At 42.4% G+C, this 12,585-nt stretch overlaps 1 protein-coding gene across 4 annotated transcripts in view; it reads left to right on the top strand.

Annotated features, from left to right (window-relative positions):
- The window catches only part of PIGQ (phosphatidylinositol glycan anchor biosynthesis class Q), a 34,949-nt gene extending 25,520 nt beyond the window's left edge, over positions 1-9,429 (top strand). For 3 of the 4 annotated variants that reach the window (XM_062588151.1, XM_062588153.1, XM_062588152.1), the window contains exons 10-12: positions 508-622; positions 4,466-4,527; positions 8,851-9,429. In XM_062588151.1, the coding sequence (XP_062444135.1) occupies positions 508-622; positions 4,466-4,527; positions 8,851-9,003 (330 nt within the window). In that variant the 3' untranslated portion in view covers positions 9,004-9,429. Of the gene's footprint in view, positions 1-507; positions 623-4,465; positions 4,528-7,569; positions 7,644-8,850 lie in introns of those variants that run through there. The other variant, XM_062588154.1, reaches the window with a different exon arrangement.
- Positions 9,430-12,585: the final 3,156 nt, after the last annotated feature.

Here is a 12,585-nt window from a genome sequence, read left to right on the forward strand (position 1 = left end):
TCTTTTCAGATGAGTTTGACAGCAAAAATAAATACATTCCAACAAAAGGAAGTGCAGGGGATGCAAAACACAAAACAAGAAGCCCATTTCTTGCTCCTTTGCTCTTACTTAAATGCTTTATATGGGGTTTCTTCAGTCAGAAATAAGGTGCTTCCTTTTTGGAAAGAGAAAATTCTATATTTAGCAGTACAGTGATAGAATTTACTAGAAATAGAAGTCTGAATTCCCCCTTTTAGACTGTGAGCAATGAAAGTAGAATAGTTGCCGTGGATTTAGAGGTCATAGCCTCTAAAACAATAAGTACTTCATTACAGTTACAACTTTAGGCTAAGATTGTCAAAGAACCTCCTGCAGTGGCTGGATGCCCAGCACTTCTAGACATCAAACCTACTTTGGGAGGCATTACCTTAGCACATAAAAATGTCAGATTGCAGATCAACTCATGAAGATGCACATGTTGGTCCTCCTATTTCTCTGAGCCTTGCCAATTAATCTTTTTCTTTGTAGCTCCGTTTGCTGGTGGTGGTTGTGCAAGGCTTGATACACTTGCTAGTCGACCTGATTGACTCTCTGCCTCTTTACTCAATCATCCTTCGGCTCTGCAGATCCTACAGACTTGCAGGTAAGTCCTTCAGGACTGGCTCAGGCAGAAATTTAGGGATCTTGCCTTCTGCATTTCATGGTGATTCCTCGAACTGATGCAGGAATAGTTTGTGAATAAAAAGATGCAGTAGGCCAATGAACTGAGGTCTCAGGTGCATAGATCCAGTCCTGCAGTTGTCCATATTGTTAACTGGTCACCCCAAGGAGCAGGATAAGGCTGTCAATGGAAGAAATTTGATGCTGAAGCAGAATCAGAAGCACCTTTACAAAGCCAGTCGTAACTAAAAGTGACACCCAAACAAGCACCTTTTTAATAAGTTCAGATTTTTATTCCAGTTCTAGTATACTAGGTCCTGTACAATTTCTGAGAGTTAAACAATCTGTTAAGCTTGAAATTTTTGGCTGTGAAGCACTTTACAAAAATACTTGGAAGATCAGCACTTTAAAAGGGCTGGATCTGCAGTGGGCATACCAGTGCAGCTCCTTCAGTCCTCTGCTGACTTGACTAATTAAAGACCTGAACTGAAGTGTTCAGTTAAATTTCAGAGCTCTAGGTAGGTTTCATGTAATCATTGGCTTTTTGAGTTCAGCCTATCATCATTTTGAAACTACTCGTTTTTGTTCTACTTCTCATAACCTGATTAGGTATAGAGTAACAGGTCATTTTGAAATGCTTTAACTGAAAACAGGTATGGTTAACCCAGCTAAAGTCAAGCAGATCTAAATCATCATCTCCCATCCATTTAAGAGCATGTAGCAAGAAACCTTAAATATAAGAAAGAGCATGGTCATCACCAAACCACGGCCAGTGGTCAAATACAAAGGAAGCCCAAGACAACTGATAACAGTCTTGTCTGTTGGAGCAGTGCCAAACTTGATTTTCGTAAGGTAGAGCTGAGAAGTGTTACGAAATCTGTTGCTTTTCCATGTGTGCCTTCAGCAGGTTCCTATGAACTTACTGGCAGAATCTTCTTAACCCATCAGGGCTGTCTTTGAAGAACAGGAAATGCTGCTGAAGAAAACTGATGCAGTAAACATCAGGTCAAAGGGCAGAAGGAAAATTTGTTGCCACTGAGAGACATAAAGCCCTTTAATCCAGTCAGTCTTGGGTTACTTCTGGGTTTTGTTCAGCTTGCCACCTTCTGCAGGATAGAAAACTTTGGTGTAAGCAGAAAGTTGTCTGCTCAGTTGAATTTGTTACCTGACTTACTTTCTTTGTTGACTATTTGTTTGCTCCCCTTGAACATTTAAAAAGAGAACACCACAATGCTATGCCTGCTAAATGAGAAGGCATCTTTGAAAATTTCTCTGGCCCGTGTTCCTGGCACAGAATAAAAACATTTTATTGGAGTGGTAACAGAAGGAGCAGTTCGAAAGACTTTAGAGAGTACTCTTCACCTGATGTCCCTAATGCTTAATTTTTGCCTCCATTTTCTGCTTTAGAACTTGGATAGGACATCTTTTGGCATATGTCATGGCAGCTGGTGGTTTTACAAGCTTTTACAAGCATCATCAGAATGATTCTACCAGCATGGATAGATAGCTCTTCCCGTCAGCAAGGTTTGAGTGCAGTGTTTAAGTTCAGCTCAGTTCAGTCCTGGCATCTGGCCTCCCAAGTTTTTTGGCTCAACTTCTGAATTGACAAAACAATTATTATTGACGAAGCCTGGGCCAAGATAGGTGAGTTATGATCTGTCCAAATGCCAGAACTACATATTTTCTTTCCACACATCAGAAGTGGAATACTTTAGACTTTAAAAAGCCGTTTGAAAATGCATCACAGCTGATGTCCTCTGTGCAAGAATTCTGTCTGCTCAGCATTAGCTAAAGGGCTGCCACCTTGGCAGGGATGGGTACACTGTTATCTTGATTTAAAGTGTTAAGATCTAGCAGTGAGGTTCAGGAGTCTGGGTTTCTGCCCTCACCTAAGTTGAATGATCTTGGACAAGTCAGTTCATTTCTCTGTACTTCTCTTTCCTTCTTGCCCAATACCTATTTACCTTATAAACTTTGGGACAGGGTTGTCATTCTCAGTGCATGGTTCTAGGTCCAGTCATGTTGGTGCCTCTTTGGCTAGTGGAAAACAAATAAGCAGTGAGCTTTCTTCAGAGTGCTGTCTTGTGAAACAAAGCAAATGGGTTCACGTATTGAATTTTTTTGTGCCATTGATGATAACTGTTCACATAAAATAGAGAACCCTAGACTCTAGAGCTGGCTGGTAATTACAGGAGATAATTTGGAGTTCTCTCCTGGAATGATCTGGAATAGACAGAGCGTTCTTGCTTTTTCTGTGAAGTGAATTGCTCAAAGGGTTCTAAACATTATAGTAATCTGTAGGTCATTCCAAAATAAATTCATTTGTAAACACTCTGTGCATGTATTTTCTTAGAAGTTTAAGACTCTTGAACAAGTAAATAGTCTTAAGAGACTGTTAGCTTGCGGCTGTAGAAGGGGAGTGTGCAGCCGTGACCTACAGAATACAGCACTTGCTAGTCTAAAAGACTGTTCCTCACATAGGGCTCCAGAGTACTAAACCACATACCTTAAACTCTAGTGCTCACTTATTTGTGTCTACCTCTGACAAACTGCCTTCCTGAAGAGAAGTTCCTGGAATGACTCAGACATTTCCTCTTAGCCAAAACTCAATGAGTAACTCTGAGCAATTGTTCCCTTCCAGCACATTTGTTTGTCGAGATCCAGAAAACTTTAACATCTTTTTGAAGCTATTGGGAAAGCCCATGTTTCAATATAACCCAACAAAAGGCAAATCATTCCTTCCTGTCCTGCACAGAAAAGGCCTTATGATTTTGGGAGATGTAGTTTAAATCAGAGCCCTCTGCCTGACAAGAGAATTCCCTCCCAGAAGAAAGAATAAACTGTAGAGTTAGAATTAATTCAAAGCTTAAGGAAAAAGAGAAAAAAAATCTATTTTCTACATATGTAAAGGACACATAGATACTCTATCAGTGGGGCCAACACAGATGAACAGTTTTATTTCTGTTTCTGCTTCTGAGTCATTATTTGATTTGTGGCAGATCATTTCTCTTGTCTTCTTACCTATAGAAAGGAATAATAGAGCACACTTGGTTGTTACACATAGGCTGAAGATGGATTGGTTTTGTTTCTGTGAAGTGATTTGAGATCTTTCTTTTTTCTTTTTTGTTTTTAAGGCTCTTTAGTCCTGATCATAATCTTTCTTTGAAACATTACATTAAACATTCATGTGCAATATGTCACACTTGGAATCCAATATCTTTCCTATTTATCTTTAAAGAATTGGGAATGTAGCAAGTGCAAGAGGGAGTACAAAACTGACAGGTTTGATAGAGTGAGCAGTGTGTTAAAAACATACAAATGCTAGGATTAATTGGCAGTGATTGCTTTGAAATGTTTTTAAAGCCTCTGGGCCACTTTCCCCCCTTAGTCTGAAAGGGAGAGAGGTTTGCACATGTGCCATATCCACATGAGCACAAATTAAAGGAGAGTCCTCTGCCTCTTATTAACATGGAGTTCCCATTCTGTTGGAGGTTTGGGAGCAGGTAAAGGTTGAAGTCCCTCTGTCATGATCAGTTCTTTCTTTTTGATTTCTAGGCTTTGTGCTTTCTTTGGGACTGCATTTTCAACCTGGAAGTCAAGGGGTACTTATAGTGAAGCTGAGAAACATGCATCCATTGCCATTAAGTTTAAAATTATTATAGAGAGAGTCTGTGCTTCCTGTTGAAACTTTGTAGGGATTCATAAATCCAAGAAGGTTAAAAACCCCATCTCTAGAAAAGTGGTACTCAGCCAACAAAGCTGAACAGCAAATAGCAGGTGCTTCTCTCCAGCATTACTTTGGTTTCCTTGTTCTGTTTATTTTCAGCTGGTGTGAAGTTCAGAGTTCTTGAACAGAAGCATGGAAAACCTCTTCGACTCCTTATGCAGGTAAGCCACTTTTGTGCCCTCATTTACATTTTCTGCTCAAGGCTTCCATTTGGATTATCCCTAATAACCTTTTCTCTTCAGTAGGAGTTCTGAAACTGGTCCTATTACTTGGTATCTTTTTATAAAGGCACCACTTAAAAAATGTCAACAGTGCAGTGTTGAAACAAGGGAAATATGCTTCACACTGCAATAACTGCTGCTTTCTGTACTTTTTAATACTCTGCTTGTCTCTTCAGCTTAGAGAAAATGCAGTATCTGATATAGCATGAAAATGAATGTGTGTAGATACAAGAAACATGAAGCTCTGTTGCTTCTGTAATTAAAACTTAATGTCATTGTCACCTCACTTCCTGGCTATGTGGAGCTGCTCCTTAGCTAAACACTAAGAGAAGCAAAAGAAGGCAACTAAACCATCCTTAATGAAAGGTAATTATGGGCTAAAAAAAGATCTTCCCTTCCAGATGTGTTGAAAAGCTTTAGCTATTTCATGATGCAGTCAGGATGAGAGTGTGGATGAGAGAAGAGAGGGAATGGCCTCCTCTTATAATCTCCTAAGTTGCTCTGGCAAGGTATATAGCAGTTACCTGTGCTTTCGTAACATTGCATTTCTATGCTCTGTTGCCAGACATAATAAAGGGAAAATTTTCTGGAAAAAAAAATGATCTGATAGTAGCAGTGAAGTTCTCCTTACCCTTTCAGAAGTGATTGTAAAACTCCCATTTCCTGACTTTGCAGCAGTCCTGCTGTATCACACAGTTGCTGTTCTGGCTCTTCGCCAGAAAAGGCAAAGACTGTCCTAGGAGGACAGCCTGAGTCAGTATATAGAATTGTATAAAGAATATTTGGACACAAGAAGAATGTATGGGAAGGAATTAACCAGTTTCCCAGTTCTTGCTTTTTTCATCCCATGTCCAGCCCCATTTCAGCAGAGGTTAGATAGACATGGCACTGGCATATCAGCTAGCAGAAATTTCAAAAGACATCCCATCAGCAGATGTCTTTTAGAGCAAAACTGTAGCATACTCTTAAGCATGCTGTCTTCCTAATTCCTGTGTTTAGGTAGGGCAGTGGTATAAGAACCAAAGTCTCTCATGCCCATGCCCAGAAGACTCCATAAAAAGGAAGCTGTGGACACCAGTAGTGAGGCACAGAAGCAGTTAAGTGAAGCAGAGAATTTGGCACTAATATGCTTGTGAGACAAGGTGGGTAGCTTCTCCAAAGGAAAAGGATCAGGATTTAGATGGAGAGCAGAGGCAGTGAATCATATTAGTATGATCAATATTCCTTGGACCATTGCAGAAAGGTCTTTATGTTACCTAGAATATAGCATGAGTCATCAGCTCAAGAGGTGGAAGTGCTTTAGTAGATGTCTCTTTTGGCCTTCCACTCAAATAATAATGAGCAGAGAGTTGGTAAAGGTACTTGTGCTGGTGGAAGTGAAATACAGGCAGAACTCCTGTTCTGTGTCAGAACTCCTGCTGAGTATACCACTTTCTGACAGGTCTTTCCATAGGAAAATCTAAAAAGCCTACATTTTGCTGACATGCTAGAATTTTTAGAGTACATAGTGATAGTTTTTTTCTAAAAATTTCACAGTGACTTTGCCTCTTGTCCCCTCTCTATATGTTAGCCCTTTGGAGCCATACCTGAAGGAAGCAAGATAAGCAAGATTATGTATTAGTTTAACCATACTTAAAATAATTTAAGCTATAAATGACTGGAATGTTCACATCTGTCCTTCAGAGCACTGGTAACTGATTAGAAATCAATCATACTGATTTTGAGCATCCCTATTCAGCTTGTAGTTCAGCTAGGTGATTATTTAGATGGTGTCATTGCAAAGCAAAGTCCAGACACAGGCAGATGGAGGATGGGGGATGGTATTTCCATCCAAATGCTGCTTAAATTTTTCCAGGAAGTCTTACATAGTTAGTGTTTTCATAAGGGTTAAAATCGTTTATTTTGGTACAGAAGAAGAAATATTTCTGGCAGTACAGGTCAGCTGACTGGTAGTCTAGCGAGAGGACGTGCTGCATTTGATTCATCCGCATGCCTTCTTCTAGAAATGTCATCTTTCACACGAACTGCTTTGAAAAGGGTTAAGCAACAGAGGAAGGGAAAAAGGAACAGCTCCATTATGAAACAAAGGATGTGTGTATTATACCAGGGTATAGTATAGCTTTGAACTACATAAATTGCATAAAAGGAACTCAGATTGCCACTTCCCCAGTAAAACAGTTGTTTTGGGGTTACTTATTTCTTTCCTTTTATTATAGAAGAGGTAGAAATGTATATTGTACTAGGTTTAAAATCATGTCTTATTATTTCTAAGTACACAAATTATACCCCTCAGCACCATCATTCTGCATAGTGTTCAACCAGAAATACTGGGTCCAACCAGATTTCAACCAGAAATATTGAGTCCAAATATCATCCAGGTCATCCAAACTTTTTATCTCCATTGTATAGCAGCAGTTCCTATCCCTTCTGGATAAACTTGTTTTCACCACTGACATACTGGTCTTCACAAAACTGAGGAAATAGGGTTTTTGAAGCAGGGGGTGGTTGGCAAACTGTTTATGGCCACAATGGGATGAGACTGTTTATATTCAGAAATAATGTCCAGTAAATGTTGTGGTTAATTCTTGACCTTGAGATTGTAGAGTGCATTTGAAATATGAGCTGCAAGAGTTTGGATTAGACATACCACAGGTGGTATGAGCTCAGCTCTTAGTTTTTGGGTATGAATGTTCATTTTGATTACATTCAAAACTAGCTTCCCTATGAATCTGTCTGGAACTCACTTAGTATCTGCCAGTGAGTCATTGTTCCACAGCTAGGCCATGCTGGATCTGGTTGTTCTTTGGCTTCCCTCAGCCTGTGTGAGCTGCTGCCCTGGCTTTTTTCTTAACTTCTTAGAGATGCTTCTGGGCACAAGCATTTTCTCCTTCTGTTTAACAATGTTGTGCCTTGAAACTAATTCAGCAAAGGTCTTCAGGACTACTTTTAATGCCCTATTTACTTAACCACACTTTCCCAAAGCTTGATCTTTTTAGGCACTCTGCAGTCATCCTTCCCCTCTCCATGAACACCAGATAGCTGAAGCAAACTGATAGGATAATCAAACTCCCAGGAAACCAGCTCTTCAGGGGACAAAATATTCACCTTTTGACAAAGTAATGACTGTCCGTGTGTTTTTTGCTGCCTTTCTTTCCCTTTTGTACTTGGATTTTCTGCTGTGAATTATGGAGTCTTCTGCTATGCAGCTGCTTGGCTGGTTCCAATACAGCGGGACCCTTTCACTAGAAGAATATGACCTTCCATTTCTTTCCACTGTCCAAACTTTCTCTAGTTCTGTTAAATCCTCTCACCTTGACATCTCTCGAGTTATTTTCTGAGACCCACCAATTCTATGTAATCTCTTTACTCTTCTCGGGACAGTCTATTGCTACAGATCCTTTTCAAGCATCCGAATTTGGTCAGACTGTATGCCCAGGACTTCAGCCATCTCTCTGCCCTGGAATGCTCCACTGGAATGAGAACTGCCAAGTTCTAATGTGCTTCTGTTGCCACTTGTCCAGCTAACATGTGTTCTGACTTCTCCATCTACCAAAAGAACAATACAACTTTGTAACCATAACTAGAGGCCACAAGCTGTGCGTAAGCAGACTGCAGACATGATCATTCATAGGGTGGTGATTGAAATCGAATTGAAAAAAATGAACCCAGCAAAGGAGTCTTAATTTAAAATGGTAATGAACAGCTCTGTGTGTTAAACTGTGGTATGCATCCTAATCTGCTAGGACTTGATCACAAGTATCAGATAAGTGATGTCAGGTTAAGCTTAATGGATAGTTGTGAGCTGAGAGCTCAGTACCTTAAAGGAGTAGGCTAGTGAAAAAGAGAGTTTAACTGGCACATTATAGAGGAGTTCATAGGAATCCTAGTGCATCTTCAGAGGAATATGCAGCTGTTGGCAGTTGGTGGCCCCCATCTCCCTAACCACTACAACTTACTAAAGCAACAAGGTGACTATTCGACAACCTTTTATAACAAGTATCACTCTCAAATCCTGCCAGTGCTTGCCTCTGCTTCTCTCCTGGAAAATGAATCTAATAACACTCCTTGCCAAGTGCAGTTTGTTAAGTTTTAGAAGGCTAAACAGCTTTAAATAGCTAGAGAGGGACTTTAACACTGCGTAAGCAGCACTATTGCAGAGGTGTTCTAACAGAGGCTATGCAAAAGTTGCACTTGCCCTTGTCATCTCTCCGTGCTTCTTACTACAACATATTTTCATTGTTGCTATCCCTTTCCCTCTCACAGATCAACCCTCTATCATATGGCAGTGTGGTACAGACATACAGGCTGCCAACCTACAGCTGTTACCCCAAGGATTCCTGGACATCTCTCTGCAAGAAGCTGTTTTTTGGAGAGCTGATCTACCCTTGGAAGCACAAAGGAGAGAAGCAAGACTAAAGAAAGCAAAGGAACCAAGTTTGAAAGACTTGGCCAGAATATTGAATTCTAATGCTAGGAGCCAGCAGCTGATGGATCCCTTAAATTTGATTTTGGTAACATGTGGGAGGGGCTGAATTTCCAAAGGCAAATATTTTTAAACATTCTTCTTCAACTCTCTCCTTCTCCTACACTGTGTTTGAACTGATTTGGTTTCCAGGCTGTTTCCGGTTCATGCAGTGATATTCCAGCCTAGATTACAAACTGTCTGCCTGGTGGCACCAGCAGGTAATGATTTTCTTTAAAACAAAATGTTAGGCCCGTCAGTGTCTCATGGAACCAGCATTTAGTGTAATCAAGGAAGTAGCTCCTGTATGTCTTAGCAGTTTGTATCTTTCCATGTAAGTTCACAGGACCATATTAAAACAGCTCTTGGGGCCATTCAAAGCCACAGTGTTGAGGTGTATTATGCCTCTGGATATTTTGGATCTTTTATGCTTCAGTATTGAAGCCAGCTGATCAAAACCAGCAAGGGGAAATCAGTTTTTAGAGTCACACACTGAAAACAGTACAGTTGGGTTATCTGGGTTTTTACGATATTCTTTTCCCTCTGGTTGGGCTCAGATTAACCCTCATGCAGAGCAAGGTGCTAAGCATAGAAACAACAGGGACTGTAGGCCCAGAAACACAGAATACCGTGCATCTGAGCCTGCCTGAAAGATAGAGGGTCTCGTTTACATTTTCAAAAGCAAATAGTGATTTGGGGAAGTTGAGCCCTAAGATAATGCCAGAACTGGAAATGCAGAGAACACAGCCTCAAACCCTAGACTGCTCAGGTTTAGATGGCAGCTGAAAGCTCTAGGCACTACCAAGGTTCAGGGCTTAGAATCATAGAATTGGTAAAGTTAGAAGGGACCTCTGGAAATCATCTAGTCTAATCCCCGTGCTCAAACAGAGACACCTAGAGCATGTTCGACAGGGTTGCTGCTTCACTCTCACAGTGAAGAAATTCCACCTCACGTTCAGGCGGAACTTCCCGTGGTTCAGTTTGTGCCCATTGCCTCTTGTCCTGTCACATGGGACAACTGAAAAGAGTTTGTCCCTGTCCCCCTGACACCCTCCCTTCAGATACTTATACACATTGATAAGACCCCCCCCCCCAGATCTCCCCAGGCTAAAGAGGCCCAGCTCTCGCAGCCATTCCTTATAGGGCAGAGGCTCCAGCCCTCTGATCATCTTCATAGCCCTACGCTGGACTCTCTCCAGTAGCTCCACGCCTCTCTCATACTGGGGAGCCCAGAACTGGACGCAGTACTCGAGGTGAGGCCTCCCCAGGGCTGAGGAGAGGGGCAGGATCACCTCCCTCGACCTGCTGGCAACACTTCCTAATTCACCCAAGGAGACCATTGGCTTTCCTGGCCACAAGGGCACACTGCTGGCTCATGGTCAACTTGTCATCCACCAGCACTCCCAGGGCCTTCTCTGCAGAGCTGCTTTCCAGCAGGTCAACCCCCAGCTTGTACTGGTGGCTAGGGTTATTTCTGCCTAGGTGCAGGACCCTACACTTGCCGTTGTTGAACCTCATGAGGTTCCTCTCTGCCCAGCTCTCCAGCCTGTCCAGGTCTCTCTGAATGGCAGCACAGCCCTCTGCTGTATCTGCCACTCTTCCCAGCCTGGTATCATCAGCGAACTTGCGGAGGAGGCACTCTGTCCCCTCATCCAGGTCATTGATGAAGAAGTTGAACAGGATGGGACCCAGTACTGAGCCCTGGGGGACGCCACTAGCCACAGGCCTCCAACTAGACTCTGCACCACTGATGACAACCCTCTGAGCTCTGCCTTTCAGCCAGTTCTCAATCCACCTCACTGTCCACTCATCTAACCCACACTTCCTGAGCTTATCTAGGAGGATGTTAGGGTAGACGGTGTCAAAAGCCTTGCTGAGGTCAAGGTGCACAACATCCACTGCTCTTCCCTCACCTACCCAGCCAGTCATTCCAGCATAGAAGGCTATTGGATTGGTTACGCAGGATTTCGCCTTGGTGAATCCATGCTGACTACTCCTCGTCACCACCTTTTCCTCCATATGCTTGGAGATGACATCCAGAATGAGCTGTTCCATCACCTTTCCAGGGATGGAGGTGAGGCTGACCAGCCTATAGTTGCCTGGGTCCTCCTTCTTGCCTTTTTTGAAGACTGCAGTGACATTGGCTTTCTTCCAGTCCTCAGGCGCCTCTCCTCTTCTCCAGGACCAGGCTTCTTTGCTTAGTCGTGATGTAAGGCAAACACAGCACTGTTGAATGCAGCCCCAGCTGGTATGTGTACAAGAGGACTGCAGCAACCTTGCAGGCTCTGTGGATTGACCAGCGCAGGGAAGTGTGTGCTGCCCTCCCCTATAGGGTCTGCACATCCCATGTTTCTCAGGGTACAGATAAGAGCTTTTCAATGTGATGCCTCATCTTTTGCACCTTCTGATAGTCAAGAAGCTTTTGAAGTTATCTCAGATGAAGCCTTTATAGCCACTTCTTACCCTGGAACTGCAGATACATTCTCTTAGGAGAATTTTTTTTCTTCATATACTACTTCCACAGTACAGCTGTGCTCAGTTTTACTGTGTCCCATTCTAATGATATATTCATTCTGATGTCTCTTCTTTCAGATGTGTCTTCTAATCTCTGTCTTGGGGAATGTGCTCCTATGCACTTGTGTAATGTTTCACTGTGTATGTTGCTGTTGTGTAGGCATTTACATTACCTGGAAGTAGACTTGCTCCAGGTTTGCTTGCTCCTCTTGCCCTGGCTTAAACAGTGTATCACTGCATCAAGTTGACACTTTGCACCCCTGAAGTGACTGCATTAATTGGCAGGTGAACAGGCATGCTGAATCCTGCACCCTCTTCCTCTGCCCCAGAATGCTTTCTCTCTCCAAGGAAACCAAGGATGTATGTGTGTTAGGTCTGCATTGCTCAGGCCTTCTCTGGAGGGCTTCCTGTGTATTCCAATGCAACTTGTTCAAGGCAAGGCAAGGAGCCACAGCTAATCTACTGGAGCAGAAGGCCCAGTAAGCAGGTGCCCTGGACTTTAGGGGCTTTAGTAGCCTTCAGTCAGCACCTGCACTGGCAGGAGAACTGGAGGAGGAGTCGTCTGCCCAGTTCCATGTCTCTTCCGTGTACTTGATGTACCGGATTGAAGAGGTTATGATCCCAGGAACGTAGGCTGCCTTAGTACACCCCAGTCAGATATATTGTGTTTATCTGTAGCTACTAACAGGCTCTCACAGTGCAGCTGCTACCTTTTCAGCTGTAACTTGATTGGAGCAAAATAAAGATCTGTAGGCAGGTTTTTGGTCCAGACATTCCTTAGCAGGCAAATGCAGAAACTGCCAAGTTTTTGCAGTTTTATTGAGGATGTCATGAGGGGAGGTAGTATTACACAGGCACTGCTACCAAAGGAAAATTTCCTATTTCTTTGATCCAGAGAAAAAGGAGGCATCATTGAAAGAAACTAATAAAGTAAAAGCCCCAGCACTATTGCAGGTTTTGAGTAGAGCATTGCCCCATCACTAGCTGCAGACACTGGGGAGATCTATCTTCTTTAACAATCA

The sequence above is a fragment of the Rhea pennata genome, chromosome 15 (assembly GCF_028389875.1).
Source record: "Rhea pennata isolate bPtePen1 chromosome 15, bPtePen1.pri, whole genome shotgun sequence".
NCBI lineage: Eukaryota > Metazoa > Chordata > Aves > Rheiformes > Rheidae > Rhea > Rhea pennata.